At 42.2% G+C, this 20,754-nt stretch overlaps 1 protein-coding gene across 3 annotated transcripts in view; it reads right to left on the reverse strand.

Moving 5' to 3' along the window:
* Window positions 1-2,730: 2,730 nt before the first annotated feature.
* Window positions 2,731-20,754, reverse strand: part of Zfyve9 (zinc finger FYVE-type containing 9) — a 144,258-nt gene continuing 126,234 nt past the window's right edge. For all 3 annotated transcript variants that reach the window (XM_051188432.1, XM_051188430.1, XM_051188431.1), the window contains 5 exons: window positions 19,590-19,670; window positions 11,993-12,155; window positions 8,003-8,108; window positions 4,958-5,134; window positions 2,731-3,005 (listed from right to left, as the gene is read on the reverse strand). In XM_051188432.1, coding sequence (XP_051044389.1) covers window positions 2,844-3,005; window positions 4,958-5,134; window positions 8,003-8,108; window positions 11,993-12,155; window positions 19,590-19,670 — 689 coding nt within the window. In that variant the 3' untranslated portion in view covers window positions 2,731-2,843. The remainder of the gene's footprint in view (window positions 3,006-4,957; window positions 5,135-8,002; window positions 8,109-11,992; window positions 12,156-19,589; window positions 19,671-20,754) is intronic.

Here is a 20,754-nt window from a genome sequence, read left to right on the forward strand (position 1 = left end):
TATTAAGACTCCACCCCACCACCAAAATTTGTGGCATTCCCTAAAAGATCCTGGCACTAAGTGAGGTCAGCTGTTTTGAGTTTGAAATAAATCACATGGCTGGGGCTGGTAGTCCCAGGAAGCATGTACCTGCTGTTTCCAATGTGCCTGGCCTACAAGAGAACCTGTCTCAAAAAAACCAGGAAATACATTATACAATATATGCTTACAAATACATTTGGTAAGCATATAACAATAAATTACCAGGTTATAATTCTGCTCTTCTGTGTAGAAAGCTATTTATCTTTTAGGTTTCAATATAGAAAACCTTGCCTAATGAGGAATGTGATGCTTCAGCATTTCACTTTATAAATTACAGTACATTCTATAAAACCAAAATTAAAAAGTAAACAAGAGTGAGTGAGTATCCTTGATGGCTTAAGCCCAAATTTCCAAAATGATTTTACTACAGAAAGGATATTTTGAGTTAAGAATGTACCTGTCTTTATAGCTCCAGAATTTGTCCTTTGTGGGAGGGTTAAAAACCATGCATGTTCTGGAATATCCATGTCCAACAGCAAAGTAGTTAGCTGGGCAGCAGGATAGGGCAGCTGCTGTAGAAGCACCATCATTTAAAGTATATTCAGGCTAAGCTCAATCTTAACACCAAAGCTGCCTCTGTTAGATGCTTCCTGTTGTAGGTCTGAGGATGGTTCAAGGGCTCTTTTCTTACAAATTAATGTTATTCAAGGCCAAGGGGCATTTCTGAGGCTTTGCACCTATATGTAAGAGAAACATCATGGTCCTGTGTAGCTTCCATTAGCAAATGTTTGGAGAAGTGGGTATAGGGTGTAATCTTCACCCAGCAGAGATTTATATGGTCACAGCCAGACACATCTACTAGCCAAGTCTTTGAGCCTTTGGAAAACAGCTACTTTCCCAAACAGGTCTACAATCAAGGGCCAGGCTCAGCCCTAACTGCAGAAGAGGGGTGGCAACAGCCTCCCACTGTCCCACAGGCCTGCATTTGAACTGGGTCATGTGAGTACACTGCTTTTGTTGTAGAGGAACTAGATCCTGTGTGGCCTAGGCTTCAGAAGATACCATGGACACTACCATCAGTTGCCATAGAGCAGTATATTCCAAACTAAGAGAAATGCATTTGGCCTGTGATCAAAATGTATTTAACAGGGGCTGGAGGGATGGTTCAGAGGTTAAGAGCACTGGCTGCTCTTCCAGAGGTCCTGAGTTCAATTCCCAGCAACCACATGGTGGCTCATAACCATCTGTAATGAGATTTGGTGCCCTCTTCTGGCGTGCAGGCAAACATACAGGCAGAACACTATACATGATTAATTAATTAATTAAAAATAAATTTAACAAAGATAAAATCAAAGTGTATTATATCTTGGGTGAACCAAACCTTGGTTTCCTGTACTATTTCAGTTAAAGGGCTGCTTAGAGATAAAGTGATTCCAAGCCTGGCAGGTAAGTGCAAGATCAGTCTGGAACATCCTGTTAGGCTAAACAGGAAAGAATAACAATAACTGTGTCATGAAAGGGTGCAGGTGCCAGCTTGAAGAGGCTCAACTTCCCCAAAGATGAGCTCACCTGAGTACCAAACTAGGAAAGTAGAACTCCACAATACTAACCTGAAGACTAAATGAATAATGGGGATGAAGGGAAGACTTATTTGTTTATAGATTATTAAGTCCAGCTGGTAAAGAAAGGGCATTCTGGAATTAGAAAGTCATTTGTCAGCTGTCATAGTAAAAGATCAGTACACACTAGAAACATCTGTGGTACAAAGTCTAAGAAATTCTGAGGAGCAAGACATTTGCATAGTCTGAAAAGTGCCTCTCCATATATTGGTTATTACTTTAAAATGGGAAATACATAGTAGGGAAGCTAGCTATGTTGAGCAAATAATGATCAAATTTGCTACCATCTCTGAGAAGCAGAAGGACATCAAGAGATTCTGGCTGAGAATGCAATAAACTGACTATCAATGTCAGACAACAAACTCAAATGACACATTTTCTGCTAAAGCAAAACAAAACTCCAGGATGTTGAGGACCTATACTCAAAAAATACTCATGCCACAAAAAACAACGCCAGTCTAAGCTATGTGTTGTGACTGAGCCTAGGCTGAAAGGTTCACTATTGAGGAAAGGTTCCCAGGATCTCACTAGACAGGTGTGAAGCTAAAGCCACCAGTCCGTGCCAAGTTCTACTTGGACAAGGAATAAACAGTTACTGTAAAGGGGTAAGGCAGACAAATAGCCTGGTTTATACTGAATTACCCTTCCATGGCTAACATGAGAAATCCCTATGGGGTTTGATTCAGTCAGCAGTCTTAACACATGAACACAAATCTAATGTGACTTCTCCTTGCTAAGCAGCTAGGTGTAACCAGCAAGGTAAGTGGAACAGTGGAGCATTCTTTTTATGTCAATTCTGTACAGGAAGTGCAAAAGTGACGCTTCATTGTTTATTTCCTTTCTGCCCCCCACCCTGACCTTGGAGATGGTTGTACCCATATGAGCATTTCTGAGCACATGATCATATGAGAGGAGCAGAATTCTTGTCTAGACAGTAACAGAAGGGGGTTAGCTGCAAAGATAGCATAACTGTTGTGCAGTAAGAAGCTGCCGGGGTCTTCTTGGAGAATGCATAGAAGACTTAAAATCATGGAACATCTGTCCCCCAAAACACCCTCCCACCTTTTCCCCTAAATCCCACTCCCACCCACACCCTCCCTACCAATAGTGTTAACAAAAGCTTAATCTTCCAGTTTTAAAGTGCAAATGATTTGGGTATGACTGCTGTTGCAACAAGTCTGAACAGAAAAACGAAGTCCTCATCTATGCGATGTTTTCCAGAATATAAAAGATGAGTTCCATGACGACAGGGCCCTCACTGAGCTGACAGGCTCCTCCATGGATGACAGGCACCAAAGCGCTGTCCAGATCATTCATGTACTGTGAGGGAAGGGGCTGGCCATTGCTCCCTGCTTGATAGCCAACCTACCAGAGAAAAGGGGGTGACAGGTTACTGAACAGGGAAGATCTGTCCTTTGCCATGAGCTAGACACATGACAGTGAATACAAATTCATCCTCTTAACTGTGGTTTATCATTCTGACACCTACTATCCACCTTGGCCACTTGAACAGCTATGAGACCTTGGACTAGTCCCTTAACCTGCTAATGTCTATACCTGGGAAGGAAACAGATGAGTCAGATAATACTTCAAGTGAGGAATATAGCAGCATTAATTCTTCAGCCCATGCAGTCACCAACCTGCCACTTTTTTAGCAACTGAAAACAAATTTAAAGATAAAGGGCCCTTTCCCTCAAGAGAATCACAAACTTAGCAGAAAATAACATTTGTTCCACGTGAGGGAGCCTCTTTCTAAATAGGTTATCAGTACCAGGTAAGATGGATGTGTACTTCACTAGTACACAGAAATTTTTTTTTTCTAAATTGCATTTAATTTTACATGTATGGATTGTGCGTGCACCATGGTACAGGTGCCATGACATGCATGCAGAGATCAGAGGACAACTTAGGAGTCGGCTCTCTCCTACTGAGTGCATGGGTTATGGGGATTGAACTAAGGGTGTCAAGCTTGGGTTTTGCTGTTTTGAGATAGGGTCTCATATATCTCAGACTGGTCTCGAACTTGCAATGTAGCCAAGAATGATCTTAAGGTTTTGATCCTCCAGTCTTCACCTCTGAGATGCTAAGACACAAGTGTACATCACTGTGCTCAGCAATATCATGCTGAGGATCAATTCCAGGACTTTGTGCATGCTAGGTGGGCACTCTAAGCTACATCCCAAGACCTTAAGTGAAAATAAACACTCGCTGATGATGAGGAAAGGAAGTCAAACACAGAACTTTTTACCCTGGCCTGATAATTTATTTGATTAAATACTGCACTGAAAGGCCATATTTTTCTCCATGTAAGCACCTAGGACAGGACGCAGACTTAGGGCAGAGTTAACTATTGGCTCAGAAGGAATTTCAACTTCTTGCCTACACTCATTTTTCTTTAAAAATCTTTTATATGGTGTGTGTGTGAGAGACACTGTTTGATCTGTGTGTATGGTTGTGCAACATATGTGTGCTAGTGCCCAAAGAGTCAGAAGAGGTTGAGTCAGATCTCCTAAAACTGGAGTTATAGATGGTTATAAACCACCATGTGGGTGCGAGAAACTGAACCATGGTCCTCTGCAAGAGCAACAAGTACTCTTAATCCATGAGCTATCTCTCCAGCCCCCACCCTGATCACTTCTAATAACACTAAGATTGAGGGTGAAATGATAGCTGGCAAAGTACAGGCACCCACCCAATGCAGGACCAGTGGGACTTGCTGTAGAGATTTGGTCACAGGAGAGAGATACTAAGACAAAGAATTGAGGTTTAGGAAGTAAAGACTGGATTGTTAAAACTAATATCAAGCCAAACTTTAATCTCAGCATTCAGGAGGCAGACAGGCAGATGAATCTCTGTGAGTTCAAGGCCAACCAGAGCATGAGACTCTGTCTCAAAAAACAAAAAGTAAAAAACTAAGTTCCAATGACAAGAAAATTGTTGAGAGTGTGTAAACCTAGCTACTAACTAAATGAAAATACTGGCAGCAAGAAAAATCTTACTAGGTAGTGGCAACTGCAGACAACAGTCAGCAGGAGCTTGGTCCAGCTGAATAAGAAAGGCAAGATTAGAGACACTAAGACCCTGCTCTGAAGGGTGGGAATGGGGAATTTCCCAGGGTAACACATGCTCATCACAGGAGGCAGGCAGGTCCATACTGTTTCTTCCATACCGCACAGTCCTTGGGAAGCATGCAGTGCATATCTGTGTGTATTGTGGGATGTGAGGTCATTTATGCTCTGGGGTGACTCAGGAAAACTCAGAAAAAGTAAGAACAACACAGACACTTCTTAAGGCCAGTTCCAAAGGACGCTTCTTACCTGATCTGAGTCAAGTGTCACACGTAGTCCCAGTTTTGTCATTCCATCCTCCTTTAGAAGCTTCAGGTGGGGGCAGAGGGCAAGGCAGAATGCCTTGGCGACATGCTCTGTCAATCTGCTGTGATCCGCAGGGTCACTTAGGCAGTTATGCTGGTCATCATTTTCTAGGAAAAACACCTATCCCCAAACAAGAGAGACTTTCACCTCTAGTATTGTTATATTCCTTCTCAGGTCTTAATGAGGTTGAAGATTAAACTATCACAACTATTATTCTCTCTTCCTAGTTAGATATATTAAGTACTAGACTTACGTTTTCTAGCTTAGGACAACTCTATTGTAAACTCCATTATGCCTTCATCCTAGGACTAGATATGTAGGTCATTTTGTTCTCGATTTTCCTTTTCTTAGAGCACACTTGTTATTCACTGTTTTGTATATAGTTTTGTATTAAGCTTAAATCTTTTCTTTAGACTAAAAGGGGAATTGTAGTTAGATAGTACTTCTGTGGCACTGACCACGCCCATTGGGGGTGGAGCCATGGGCGGAAGTGACCTGTGGAAGGGGGTGGGAGAGCTGGGAAAAGCTCTCTTGCTGACTTGATTCAGACAGGAGAGCATCGGGTTGAATTTCCTGGTGTTCATCTGTCTAGGTTATAAGTTATTTCTCCCTCAATAAACATCTATTCGGCCTATTTGTTTATCCTGATCCTTATTTAACCGCAAAATTAACCCACTATATTTTACCATCCAATTCTCTAAGATGTACAGGGTGACCTGATGGAAAGTGCATACAATAGCCCTTGGGGCCAGAAAAAGTACTACACCAACACTGGAGGGATGGCTTAGCCAGTAAAGGTACAAGCTGTATATGACCAAGTTTAATTCCTGGAAAGAACCTACTCTATGGAGTTGTTGTCTGACTTTTATATATGTGTTTGCACACACAGACACAATAACATCTTTAAAAAGTGTAGCACCCAAAATGGTCCCTGTTTGCCAGTCTCTGCATGCACACACTGGCAGCAGCGGCCTGCCTGCTCTCTGAAAACATGCCACAGTCTAATAGCACTTTCTAGATAGAACCAAAAAGGCTACCATTTTGCACTATTTTTTGTTTTTGTTTTGTTTTGTTTTGAATTGGGCTTCGTGTAGTGCACATTGCCCTCCAACTTACTGTATAGTCAGGAATACTAACCCAAGCTCCCGATCTCCCCACCATGTACCACCATCTGCAGATTAACTGTGTATGCTTTTGTTTATTCTAAAACAGGGCTTCTCTGTGTAACAGAATCCATTCTGTAGAACAGGCTGGCCTTGAACTCAGAGATCCACCTGCCTCTGCCTCTCAAGTCCTGGGATTCAAGGTGTGCCACCACTGCCTGGCTACCAGACTAATTTCTTATTAACTCAAGATATCTTCCTGCCTGAGTTTCCAAGTCATTGTGACTACAGGGGTCATAGTGCCATGTCAGTTTTCAAGGAACTTAAAACATTTTCTGGTTTGGGAGCAGGCTCAGTTGGTGAAGTCCTTGCCTCACATGGTGACAGACTGAGTTTGATTCCTCAGAACCCACATAAAAATAAAAATGCTGGTGTGGTGGTATGCTCTCAAAATCCCAGTACTAGGGAGGTAGAGACAGGAGGTTCCCTGGGGCTCACTGTTCAACCTAACTGGTAAGCTCTAGGCCAATGAAAGACTGTTTCAAAGGAGAAAGATGATGTTCCTGATGGTGACACCTGAGGTTGTACATACATGTGCAGGTACACGTGACATGGTATGTCTGTGGAGGTCAGAGGACAACTCTGTGGAGTCATTTGTCTACTTCCATCTTTCCATGTGTTTTGGAAATCAAACTCAGGATTGTCAGGCTCTATGACAAGGGCTTTTCAACCACAGAGCCTCTCACCAGCTCACAAACTGAGTTCTGCTTCTCAAAGGACCTACTTTCCTTCCCTCCTTTCCTGTCTGTCCGTGTAGCCCTGGCTGGCCTGGAACACATTGGGGAGAGGTTAGGCTGGCCTTGGACTGGCAGTAATCCTTATGTTCATCCTGAGTTTGGGATTATAAGCATGGACCACTATGTCAGGCTTTCAAAAGATTCCATAATGCCTACTTTGCTCTCCCTCACTCAGCAGACAATAATTGCCTATAGCCCTTCATCTAGAGTGGAGCCGTGTGAAATTTTCCAGTCCACTTTGTCATGTCAACCGATGTTGTCATCAAGAGGATCTTGCTTAGACAACCATATTGTTGAGCTTTCCCATCACACATAGACAATACTACCTCACAACAGACATGCCAGTCCTCTGACTCTGACAATCTTTCTGCCACTCTTATGAGGTTTCCCCAAGACTTGTTGATAGGAGTTTTGTTGTAGGACTTTAAAAAAAAAAAAAAAATTAGTTTGATCCAGGATGTTGGTAGCCCATGCTGGCCTAATTTTGTGATCTCCCTCAGCCTTCCCAGTACTGGATTACAAGTGTGTGGCCTATCTGGCTAGCTGCTTAAGAGTTCGCTTAGATCTGGCTTTGAACCAGGAACTTACTATTACTTGTTTGCTTTGAATTGTCTGTCTTTTTTTTTTTTTAAGTGACCACTCAGAGACAGCCTTCTTGCCTTCCAAAGTGAATTCATCAGAAGACACATCAGAGTGTCAGGCTGTACTTTTGGACATTCGTTCCCAGTGAGCTAAGATAGATCCAAGGGAATTAAATATAGTAGATAAATGAAAAGGTATTTTTTTCCTCGGAGAAACATTTTTCTCAGAAAAAGTTTACTTTTTTTTTTTAATGTGTATTTGTCACACAAGTACCATGTAAAGTATGAGGAAGTCAGAGGTCAATGTGGGAGTTGGTTCTTTCTTCCCACCATATGGGTCCAAGGACTGAATTCAGATCTTCAGGCTTGGTGGCAAATACCTTTACCCACTAACCCATCTCTCTGGCTCAACACTTCCTTCCAAATCAGCTCAGAATGGGGCTTTTGGCTTAGCAAAAGATTGTGTTGAAAGTTGAAAGGGTAAGTGCACCAATGTTCATTTCTTACCTCTGTCCATCTGATGACTTTTCCATTTGCTTTATACTCGGATCCGTGGAATATTTTCACATTTGTTATGGATTCCATGGACTTCCCATCTATAGGACTCACCACACTACAACAGAAGACAGGGAAGGAGGTATCCTGTCACATTTTACTACAAATACCAAATACACCTTGCTGAAGACATCTGCAGCATATCATGCCAAGATGCAGACTGCATCTTGTCATGGGAAGGGATGTGCACTGAAACAATTCAAGCATACACCAAAGGTAGACACTTTGCAAGGAGCCAGCTTTCAGAGTTTACTGTGCTACAAACACCCGCCCTCTCCCCAGCATTTCTTCTTTAGTAAATTCATGGCTACTTAGCCAATCTGGTTCCCACTCTCCTTCTGACTCCTAACAACGTTCACCATGTTCCTCTTTGCTCATCTGCCTGAGAAAGGCAGTTCTGAAGGGGAGGGCCTGACATGTCATCCCTGGATACTGTAGTTCAGGTATCAACGACTGCTTGGAACTTAGGGAGTTTAGTGAACCTTTGTAAAGGACAATTTAAAGCTGGGGATTTGGTTCGGTGATATGAGAGCTTGTTAGCTTCGATTCCATTAATTCACATGTTTGTTTTTATGCCAATACCAAGATGTTTTTATTGCTGTAGCTCTACAGAAGAGCTTGATGTCAGGGATGGTGATGCCCCCAGAAGCTCCCTTATCGTACAGGACAGTTTTGGTTATCCTGGGTATTTTGTTTTTCTATATGAAGTTGAGCATTGTTCTTTGGAGGCCTCTGAAGAATTGTTGGGATTCTGATGGGGATTACATTGAATCTTTAATTGCTTTTGGTAAGATTGCTATTTTTAACTATGTTGATCCTACCTATCCAAGAACATGGGAGACCTTTCCATTTTGCTCAACAGTATTATTTGTAATAGCTAGAAGTCCATCAACCGAAAAATGGATAAAGAAAATATGGTATATTTATACAATGGAATATTACTCATTGGTAAAAAAACAATAACATCTTGAAATTTGCTGGAAAATAGATGGAACTAGAAAAAAAAAAAAAAACACACCCTGAGTGAGGTAATTCAGACCCAGAAAGACAAACATGGTATGTATTCACTCATAAGTAGATATTAGACATAAAGCAAAGGATAACCAAGCTACAATCCATAACCCCAGAGAAGCTACATAAAAAAGGGGACCCTAAGAGGGATACACATGGGGGACCCCTGGAGGGGAAAATAGTTAAGATCTCCTGGGTAAACTGGGGGAGGGGGAAGACAGAAGGGAGAGAGTGGGAATGAAAACATGAGGGATCAAGAAGACTGAGTTGGGGAAGGGGTAGAGGGGTAGAGCAATGAAAGAGATGTCTTGATAGAGGGAGCCATTATGGGGTTAGGAAGAAATCTGGTGCTAGAGAAATTCCCAGGAATCTACAAGCTTGACCCCAGCTAAGACTCCTAGCAGTAGTGGAGATGGTGCCTGAACTGGCCTTCCCCTTTAATCAGATTAGTGACTACCCTAACTGTCATCATAGAACCTACAGCTAGTAACTGATGGAAGCAGATGCAGAGACCGACAGCCAAGCACTGGGCTGAGCTCCTGGAGTTCAGCTGAAAAAAGGGAGGAGGGGTCATATGAATGGGGGGGGGGTGTCAAAAGCAGGATGGGGAAAACCACATAGAGCTGACCCGAGCCAATGGGAGTTCACAGACTATAGACTGACAGTTGGGGAACCTGCATAGGACTGAACTACACCCTCTGAATTTGGGTGACAGTTATATGACATGATTTTGGGGGGGGGGGGCTGCAGTGGCACCAGAGCCTATCCCAGGGGCACGAACAGGCTTTTTGGAGCCCATTCCCTGTGGTGGCATACCTTGTTCAGCCTTGATATGGGGGGTGGGGCTTGGTTTTGCCTCAGCTTGGTATGCCAGACTTTGTTGACTCCTCAAGGAAGGCTTTACCCCTTGTGAGGAGTAGATGGGGGATAGGAGGGGGGGGAGGGAAAAGGGGAGGGAGAGGGAACTGGGGTTGGTATGTAAATGAAAAATAATTTTTTTAAATAAAAGAAAAAAAGAGCTTGCTCACAAGGCAGAAGATCCTCACGAGTTCATTCTCCATTAATAACATAATAAACAGAAGCAATAGACTGTCACCACCAATTCTCTTCAGTGTTGTTATCACTCTTAGATCCCTAAACAAAAGTTACCTTTAACAGTTATTTCCTCCTTAAAATAGAGTACGTAAATTAAATATATGGAGATACACATTTACTCTGAAAAGAATATACAACAATTGACACATAGCCTTTTTTTTTTTTTTTTGGAGATAGAATTTCTCTGTGTAGCTTTGGAGCCTGTTCTTAAACTCGATCTGTCTTGAACTCAAAGAGATTTGCTTGCTTCTTCCTCCCAAATGCTGGGATTAAAAGGCATCACACCATTTCCTGGATAGCTTTTTAACGATTCTTAAACTTATTTATGTTCTTGGACCTTTGTATTTTGTTCAAGACAGGGTCTCACTATGTAGTCTGGCTGTCCTGAACTCACAGATCCATCTGCCTCTTGAGTGCTGGGATTAAAGGCGTGCTCCACCATGCCTGGCTTGTCCTTAGTTCTCTATACATCAAAAGTTAAATTAGGGGCTGGCAAGATGGCTCAGCAGGGTCTGGCCACTTAGTTTGACCCTCAGAACCGATATAAAGGTGAAGGAAAGAAGACACTGCCCAAGTTGTCCTCTACAGGTGTGCCATGGCAAGACCCTCTCATCACCCAAATAAATGAATGCAGCAAAACTTTAAAGTTGGAGAATGGGAAATACTGGAAGCTTCACTGTACATGAAGAGAGGGATGTACAACAGGGTTAGAACACAGAGTGGCCGGAGGGGATGGCGCTGTTCACAGGGCATCATGGGGAAGAGGGTAGGCCTGGGGCAGATGCACAGCTGTGCTTAAGTGAGAAGGCCAATGTCCTGCTGAGGCCTTCAACCAGAACTACATAGTGAATTCCAGGCCAGCCTGGGCTACAGAGAGAGACCACAGCAAAAATGTGGGCCCCTAAGAGGTAACAAGTGACTTCAGATTCTATGTTGAAAGACAGCGGAAGCCATTGGTGGTTTAAACAGAAAAGCGGCATGGCGAGGCAGGGCAGCATGAGAGGGGGGAGGTCAGTGAGGAACGCCTCAGGCCACTGCAGCCATCCAGACCAAGACGGTTTATACTGGGTAAGCTGCTTTGTAAACAGGGACGGTGGCAATGGAGGAGGTCAGAGCCCCTGTGATGGGATATATTCTGAAGCATAGCCAACAGGATTCACTGTTGGGTTAACTGTGGAGTAGGAGAGAAAGAAAAGTGTCGAAATTAATCCAAGGTTTTAGTGTGAGCCATTAGCATAGAGTTGCTATAAGCCAGGGAAGAGTTTAGCTTTGAAGCCCAGGAAGATGGCTTTACATCGGAGTCTGTTGTGTCTTAGCTTACAGTGCTGATGAGTTAAGCTTGTAGGTTTATTCAAATGAGGTGCTCGGTCTGTCAAATGGAGTATGTCAGCAGAGATGCTTGGGCAAATATTTCTACTCCAGCAACTTTAGAGGAGCCGCTCTTGTTTTACTGCCTAGTCTTTCCCTCGGCCACACATACAGTAAACCCTTCAGCTGGAGAGGCCACTCAGTGGTCAAGAGCATACCCTGCTTGCTGAGGAACTGGGTTTGCTTCCCAGACACCTGTTAATCCAGTCAGGGCAATCTGAGGCTTGTGTGTCCATGGGCACCCACAGTCATATGCACAGGCACACACAGACACATAACTTCAAAAAAATATTAAAAAAAATCTTAAAAAAAAAAAAAGAAGTTAAGCTAAAAACACAGAAACTAAAGTTTCTGCTCCACATTCCTTTTTTTGCAGGCAGGGTTTTAGTGAAACTTGAAAGTGCCAGCATGCACAGCAGACAAAGCCTGGCACTGACTCCCTAACAGGCTCTGAGGGCCTCCACTTACCCTTTGTTAACTTTCTTGTCATCATCCACCCACTGGATGTGGATCTGCTCCTGGGGGTCCTCTGCATCCGCTTTCCCACAAGTGATAGTAAAGTCCTTCATCTCTCGAAGTGCCTGCCTCAAGGAATCCATGTTCTCTGCAGTGATCTGGACCATGACGCCATCTAAGAATATCAGCATGAAGATAATACAGATGGGAACAGTGCAAAGTCAGGGAGGGAAGGGACTGAGACACAGTGCCTAGTGTCTAGCAGATTCTCTGATACTAAATATAAGCTTTGCAAAGCCAACAGACAAAATGCAGCTTTCTTTTTGAGCTAGAACGTGTATTGAAAGAGTCATAAAGAGAGCAAAGATGGAGACTCACTGGGCTTTAATTCTGTTCACTTCCTTTCAGACCCCATTCTGAGATTGCTCAGAAGGAAATCTTAACACACGGCCACACTACTGCTCTTCAGGCTCATAGAGCATCTTATTCCCATTTGCTCTCTTGGAGTTACCACACCCTTACTGTGTGCACTGACTTCCCTGTCTCTCTTAGCGTCTTCCTATGATTGCCTGGTATATGAATGCCCTCCCTATAAGTGTTTATTCTAAGATTACAAAACAACAACAATAAAACAAAACAAAGTTTGACTAAGTGTGGTGGTACAGACATTTAATATCAGTTCATAGACAACAGAGACCGGGAGGTTCTAGTTTGAAGCTAGCCTAGTCTACGTACATAGCAAGTTCTGGGTTAGCCAGGGTTACATAACCTGTCTCAAAACAAAACAATCAAATAAATTTAAAAAAAATTACTGTGGTGGTTTGAATAAAAATGGCCCTACCTGCCAGGCAGTGGTGGTAAATGCCTCTAATCCCAGCACTTGGGAGGCAGAGGCAGACAGACTGCTGAGTTTGAGGCCAGCCTGACCTTCAAACTGAATTTCAGGACAGCCAGGGTTACAGAGAACACATGTCTTCAAAAAAAGGAAGGAAGGAAGGGAGGAAGGAAGGAAGGAAGGAAGAAAGAAAGGAAGGAAGGAAGAAAGAAAAAAGAAGGCCCCATTGGCTCATGTATTTGTATGCTCATCCCCCCAATGATAAACTGTTTAGGAGGAGGAGGAGGAGGTATGTCCTTGTTGGAGGATGTGTGCCATCAAGAGTGGACTTTGAGTTTCCAAAAGTCCATGCCAGGCTTAGTCCTAGGCTCAGTCTCTGTGCCCCCCCCCCCCCCAGCGCTCTCCTGCTGCCTGTAGATCAGTATGTAAGCTCTCAGCCCTATGCCTACCTGCCACCACACTTCTCACCATGATGTAAATGGGTTAACTGTGGTGGTCTGAATAAGACTAGACTGTCCCTCATAGGCTCATATATTTGAATGCTTAATCATTAGGGAATGGCACTACTTGAGAAAGATTAGGAGGTGTGGCTTTGCTGGAGTGGGTGTGCTCTTATTAGTGAAAATGTGTCACCTCAAGTGGGCTTTGAAGTTTCAAAAACCCAAGGCAGGCCTCTGTCTGTCTGTCTGTCTCTCTGCCTCACATGCTGTTCCAGTGCCTAGCTGCACGCCATCATACTCTATACCATGATGATGATGGACCAAAACTCTGAAGCTATGAGGCTCCAATTAAATGCTCTATTATAAGAGTTGACTTGGACATGATTTCTCTTCACAGCAGAACCCTGATTAAGACAAAATTTGGTGTCAGGAAGCAGGGTACTGCTGTGATAGTCCTGACCATGCTGCTTGTGGCATGTGTAGACTTGGGGATAATGGCCATGCTAGAGTGGGAGCATGGAAGACAGTGCTGCTGACAGCAATGGCATAGCCTGCTAGAGGTTTTAGGAGAAACAAATACTAGTAAGTGGCCTGAAGATGATCATTCTTGTAATATTTTGGCCAAAAAAAAAAAAAAAAAAAAAGTCCAAAAAATAAAATGTGCCTGAGGCCAAATTAAAGAGTTTTAGGTAATGGGATTGGCAGAGGAAACTTGGAGAAAGCCTAGTACTGACCCCGACATGTGGTTATTCCAGGTCACTGTTGTGCAGGTCTATAAAGAAAAGGAACACGCTCAGCAGGGAAAAACACAAAATGTACAGTGCAAGGAGAAAGGAAGTGTAATGGAGCTAAGTCCAGTGCTCAAGGAGATACAACATTAAAAAACACCCTAACACTAAATGGAATAAAAGGAGTTGTGGCTTCAGGACAAGATTCCACCCAGCTAAGCTTCCAACTTGTGAAAAGAAATTAAAAGAAAAACTTGAGCAATGAAGGAAACCATTAAAACAGATGAAAATGTGTTTGGAAAAGGGGGCCAAGTCCCAGCCCCAGCAAGCAGAACTTGGCAGCTTCAGTCATATGGTTCTGGCTTTAGAGTCAAGAAAACAAGAGAGTGGTTATGGAATCTTCCTCCATGACTAAGGAAAGCCAATGAGGCCAGGCATGTGTTGGGGTGTCGCTGCATGGAAGCCTAGAGAGGCCACTGCATGGATTTCACTGGAGACCTCAAGATGTTGGCGATGTTAGAACTGTGGATACCTGCCAAGGAAAACTGCACGCTGGGTGTGGAACCAGCTCAAGGGAGAGAAGTGTGCTGTAGTCAACAAAGCCGAAAGCAGTTGGAAACCTGAAGAGCACTTTGACATCAGATATGCATTATACAGAGTTTGGAGTTTGATCCACTTACTGGTTTGCATTCCTCACCACTACCACCTTCCAGGACAGGGTTTAGCGGTCTTAGAACTCTCTTTGTAGACCAGGCTGGCTTTAAACTCACAGATACACCTGCCTCTACCTCAGGAATGCTGGGATTAAAGTCGTGCCAATGCTCCCCACCTCCACCCCACCCCATCACTGATTTGCATTCTTGTTCTGGGCCCATATTTCCTTACCATGCGCCCTTTCCCATCCTATGGAATGGTATTGTCTTTTAGAAGTATGTGATTTTTTTTTATTGTATGTTGGAAGTATGCGATTTTTTTTTTAAATTTTGATTTTATAGGGGGCTACAGTTAAGAGACTGCAAAAAGTTTTAAAAGAGACTTTGAACTTTAGACTTTTAAACAGTGTTAAGACTATTATAGACTATGGGGACTTTTGAATTTGGTTTAAATGCATTTTTATATTACAAACCTATGGGGTCAGGGAGTGGAATGGGGTGATTTGAATATGAATGGATCCCATAGGCTCATAGATTTGAATGCTTGGACACTAAGGAGTGAGACTATTAGGAAGTGTGGCCTTGTTGGACTAGATGTGCCCTTGCTGGATGAAGTGTGTCACTGGGGATGGCTTTGAGTTTTCAAAAGTCCAAGCCAGGCCCAGTGTCTGTCTGTCTGCCTGCCTGCCTGCCTGCCTGCCTGCATGAGAATCAGGTAGCTCTCAGGCACTGCTCCAGTACCTACCTGCATGTCGCCATGCTCATACCATCACTGACTAAACTTCTGAATCTGAAAGCAAGCCCCTCCCAATCAAATGCTTTCTTTCCTAAGAGTTGCCCTACACATGGCATTTCTGCACAGCAATGTAAGTACGATGACTGCTGAATACAGGACTACAGTAGTAGGTTGGGACTAGATCCACATACTGACTAAAACTGGGAGCGATACTCCCAGTTTTAGATGGGATTCATGGCCAACAGATGGGAAACTATTTTTCACACTACCTATCTGAGTCAAACATTAAAATTTTGAGAGTAAAATGCCACATGTTGAACATTTTTCTGATTTGTAATTTCTTTAATATAGTATTTAATTATACTACATTAGAAAGACTATGTTTTTAATTACAAATAATTTAATATAATTTTTCGAAAAATTACTTATTTTCTGTGTATATGTGTGGGGTCATAAATGTGGAGATCAGAGGACAACTTGCATCATACAGGTTCTAGGGATCCAACTCAGGTTATTAGACTTGGAAATACATGCTTTTACCTCCTGAGTTTGTGTTGTGGCCCCAACACAAAAAAATTTAAACACACTGGTTTGCATCTGTAAGAATCTGAGTCAATTCAATTGGTCATTTTAACTACATTCAAAGGATTTTATGGGTCTGGAGAGATGGCTCAGCATGTAAGAACATGGGCTGCTCTTTCAGAGGACCTGGAATTGAGTCCCAAAGCCCACCTGGCATCTTACAACCTTCTGAAACTCCAGTTCCAGTGAATCTGATGTCATTTTCTGGTCTCTAAGGGCACCAGGCATGCCTGTGGTACACAGTCACACATGCAGACAAAGCACCCATATAAATAAAATAAAAATACATATTTTTATTTGAAATGGATTTTTTGTTTTTGTTTTTTTGAGACAGGGTTTCTCTGTATTGCTTTGGAGCCTGTCCTGGAACTAGCTCTGTAGACAAGGCTGTCCTCAAACTCAGAGATCTGCCTGCCTCTGCCTCCCAAGTGCTAGGATTAAAGGTGTGTGCCACCAAAGCCCAGCATGCATCACCAATGTTTTTTTAAAGATTTATTTATTTGTTATATATACAGTGTTCTGCCTGCATACCTGAAGAGGGTATCAGATCTCATTATAGATGGTGTGAGCCACCATGTAGCTGCTGGGAATTGAATTTAGAACCTCTGAAAAAGAAGCCAGTGCTCTTAACCTCTGAGCCATCTCTCCACTCCCTGAAATTTTTTTGTAATAAAGTTTAAACAAGTATTTTAAATAAATGTTAAAATTTTTTTTATTTACAAAGTCTTAAATAGAGGCTTAAAATACGAAGAAAGACAGACTGGATTTTAAAAGACTCTCTGATTGAGTATGGTATCACAATACTGGGGAGGCAGAGGCAAATGAGTCTTTGTGAGCTGAGAGTTGGTTCTCTCTTTCTACCCTGGGATCCAGGGTTTAAACTCAGGTTATCAGGCTGACAGCAAGTGCTACTATCTACTGAGCTATCTTACTATCTCAACAATTTCTTTCTTCCTCTTTTCTAAAGATTTTTTAAAACATTAATTATGTATATGTTGGGTGTGTATGTGCGTATGTATGTTGGGTGTGTGTAGGGTATGGGTGTCTGTGTGTGTATGTGTGTGTGTGTGTATGTAGGGTGTCTGTGTATATATGTGTGTGTATTGGGTATGCATGTGTGTATATATGTATGTTGGGTGTGTGTAGGGTGTCTGTGTATGTATGCATTTATGTTGGGTGTGTGTATGTATGTGTGTGTTTGGTGTGTGTGGGGTGCCTGGGTATACGTGTGTGTTGGGTGGGTACTGTAAATATGACTATGACTCCAGGTGCCCAGAGGCACAGGATCCCCGGAATCTGTTTCCAATACAGCCCTGCACCAATGATGTCTAAATATTGGTTTGCTTTACAGTTGGAATTGTGAGATTTGGTTGTAAGATAGGCATCACTTCACTCACTGTTTTATTTAATTTGTTGAAAAAGATCAAAGCTACCATGCATAAATATATGTAAAATTTTCTATTGATGTCTATTGGAAATCCATATTTCAAAAAGAAGTGATTTTACTTATGAGACAGAGACAGAAAGATCAGGATTCCAAGTTTATCCTCAGTTACAAACTGAGTTCAAGGCCAGCCTAAACTTACATGAGACCCTGTCTCAGAAAACTGAAGTTGGGGGAAAGGCCTGGGGAGAGTTGGGAATGGATATGTTTAAGATACATTATATATGTATGTAATTATTAACCAATATATTTTAAATACTTTTTAAATAATAATGCTACTAATTACATTTACTTATTTGAGGGTGTGTGCAAATGACACAGTTTACAAGAGGTCAGAGAACAACTTGCCAAAACAGGTGGACAGTCAAACTGCCAAAATAGGTGGACAGTGTAAAATTTCCTATTTTGCTGAGAAGTCTGCCAGACACATTATGGCCTTTGGGCTTAAGATGGATGCCCCAACATTACAGAAGAACTTTGGGTGACTGTCCAGGTAGCAAATGCCTCTGTCAATTCTAGAGTGGTCTCTGATGGAGTTGAAGACAGATAGTCATGGTTATAGTTTTCCTTAGTTATGATAAAAGATATAAGTTATATATAAGACTCACAAAGATAAGATAGAATATTTTCTTTAAATCTTGCTAAATGTTTTTGAACTAAATATTGTAATTACAGTTTTTGCTTAATAACTGTTTTGTTATATGTTTTACTATGTTAAAGTTAAAACTTTTTATTTAGACAGAAAAGAGAAGATGATGGGAGATGTCATTCTGTAACTATGTTTCTCTTATTGGTTAATGAATAAAGCACTGTTGGCCAATAGGAAAGTTTCTACTCTGTTGCTGGAGCACTTATGTTTACAAGCCTCCAGAGATCACTCCTGGTCTCCAAGTCATCCCAGGCCACAGACAGATACATGAGAAAAATCTTCAGGGAATTCTATCTTGTTGCCAGAAAATAATTTTATCATTAAGTCATCACAAATGAGACCCAAATGTCATGGAGCAGAGTGGAACTCTCCCTCTCTGTACTCCTTAGCTAGAGGAGTCAGCGGTGATAAAAGAACTGCTTTACACCATCACATTTTAGAGTAATTTGTAATGCAACAAGAATAAATAGACCAAAATACAGTAAAGAACAACAACTACAAAAGGAAAATAAACAGCATGCTGGCCTGCCTTTCGAAGGTGTTTAATTAGCCTCTGTCAGGGTGTGTGCTAAGACTAATTACAGCAAGCACAGCAGGCACACTTCATTCAGTACTTCAGCAATAGTGGGAGTATTTCTGCGGGTAGGAGGTAGTGACATCACCCATACTCTTGCTTATATGCTCTATGGAATCTGACCCTGTATTATAACCCTTCAGGGCCCTATATCAGAAATGTGAATGGCCATCTCTGACAATATGACCAGTGCCTGTGGTACCGACTTATTCCCTGACACTCTATGCAAGGTTTTTGTTTGCTTGCCTGTTTTTCTTGCTATTTCCTGCCTCTGCCTCAGCCTCCTGAGTAGCTGGCAATTAAAATATATATATATATATATATACAGGTTACACATTGCGGTCTGAATTATAATGCTCCCCATAGACTCATAGGAGTGGCATTATTGGAGGAGTGCCCTTGCTGGAATAAATGTGGCCTTGTTGGAAGAAGTGTGTCACTGGGGGGAGGGCTTTGAGGTTTTAGAAACTTAAGCCAGGTCTAATGGCTCACTGTCTCTTCGTGTTGCTTGCAGATGCAGGTGTAGACCTCTCAACTACCTCTCTAGTACCATGTCTGCCTGCACACTACCATGCTTCCCACCATGATGATAATGAACTAAAACTCTGAATTAACCCCAATTAAATGTTTTCCTTCATAAATGTTGCCTTGATCATGGTGTATCTTCACAATAAACCCTAAGACAGACATCTACAGCAAAAGTGTCAAGACCCACCCCCACTGTTTCATGCAGTCTATCTAGGCTGGCCTTCAACCTCTGGAATGAGCTTGAACTCCTGCCTCCCTTTCCCCAATACTGGGATCACAGATCTGTACTGCCACATCTGGTTTGTGCAGCAAATTTAGAGGCAAATTTACTCCACCACCTGAAGTACATCTCAGCCCTCAGTGAACTCAATATCGCTTACATTTCAGCTGTATAATCAGGATTGAACTGAGGCACGTGGAATACACAATTCATCCATTACCTTCCACAATACTGGACTTGGCAAGGTATCCTGAAGAGGATTTCAGAGCGCCACTGAACACAAAGAAACTTGCACCAGTCACTATAAGAGACACAGAAATAGATTAGTGAAGATAGATTGCTGAGATGGGCATTGGGAACAATATGAGGTATTGGGAATTCCAGATATCATCACACAGAAAACAAAACACCACCATGTGCAACTAACCAGTTAGTTCAAATGCTCAACATGTTTGTGAAAAGTTTTATGATATAATCAATCCTATATTCTATTGGACTCTTTCTCAATTAAGAATCAAAGAATTTTACAAATAAATGAATCCTTAATGGTACTAGGGTTAGCTTGTAGAGTATTTGTGAAAGAAATGTTTACTACAACACAGTTCCATTCATTTACATATTTCTTTTGGGGGAGTGGGTCAAGACAGGGTTTCTCTGTGTAGCTTTGGAGACTGTCCTGGAACTCATTTTGTAGACCAGGCTGGACTTGAACTCATAGAGATCTGCCCACCCCTGCCTCCCAAGTACTGGGATTAAAGGTGTGAGCCATCTCTGCCCAGTCTGTTCATTTACATATTTTCTAAGGCAGCCCAGTACTAGAACTCTAAATAGAGCAGCTGGTAGCAAACACTGTCAAGTCTAAAAAGTCTAAAATATTAATCATTGTAACTCTTTACTGACTTCTAGATTTTTTTTTTTCCAAGATAGGGTTTCTCTGTGTAGCCCTGGCTATATTGGAACTCATCTGTAGACCAGGCTGGCCTCAAACTGAGATCCACCTGCTTCTGCCTCTCAGAGATGATTTAAAGGATTAAAGGCATGCACCACAGCCAGTAAACCACCCCCCATAGATTTCCTATTTTACAAATGAGTATATATTGAAGAAGTTAAAAATAAATACCCATTGAAAAGCAAAACAGGTCTGTTAGCTACTTTATCTGCCAAGTAGAATTATTCTGTTTGTTTTGGTATTTTTTTTTTTTTAAGACAAGGTCTCACCGTGTAGTTCTAGCTTTCCTGGAACTCACTAGGTAGACCAGGCTAGCCCTGAACTCACAGAGAACTATATCCTCTGCCTCCCAAGTGCTGGGATTAAAGGTGTGGACCACTCCCAAGCAGAGTTACTTTTTAAAAGCCTATTTGGAATGATATTTAGGGCTGGGAGA

This window comes from Phodopus roborovskii, unplaced genomic scaffold, assembly GCF_943737965.1.
Source record: "Phodopus roborovskii unplaced genomic scaffold, PHOROB, whole genome shotgun sequence".
NCBI classification, from domain to species: domain Eukaryota; kingdom Metazoa; phylum Chordata; class Mammalia; order Rodentia; family Cricetidae; genus Phodopus; species Phodopus roborovskii.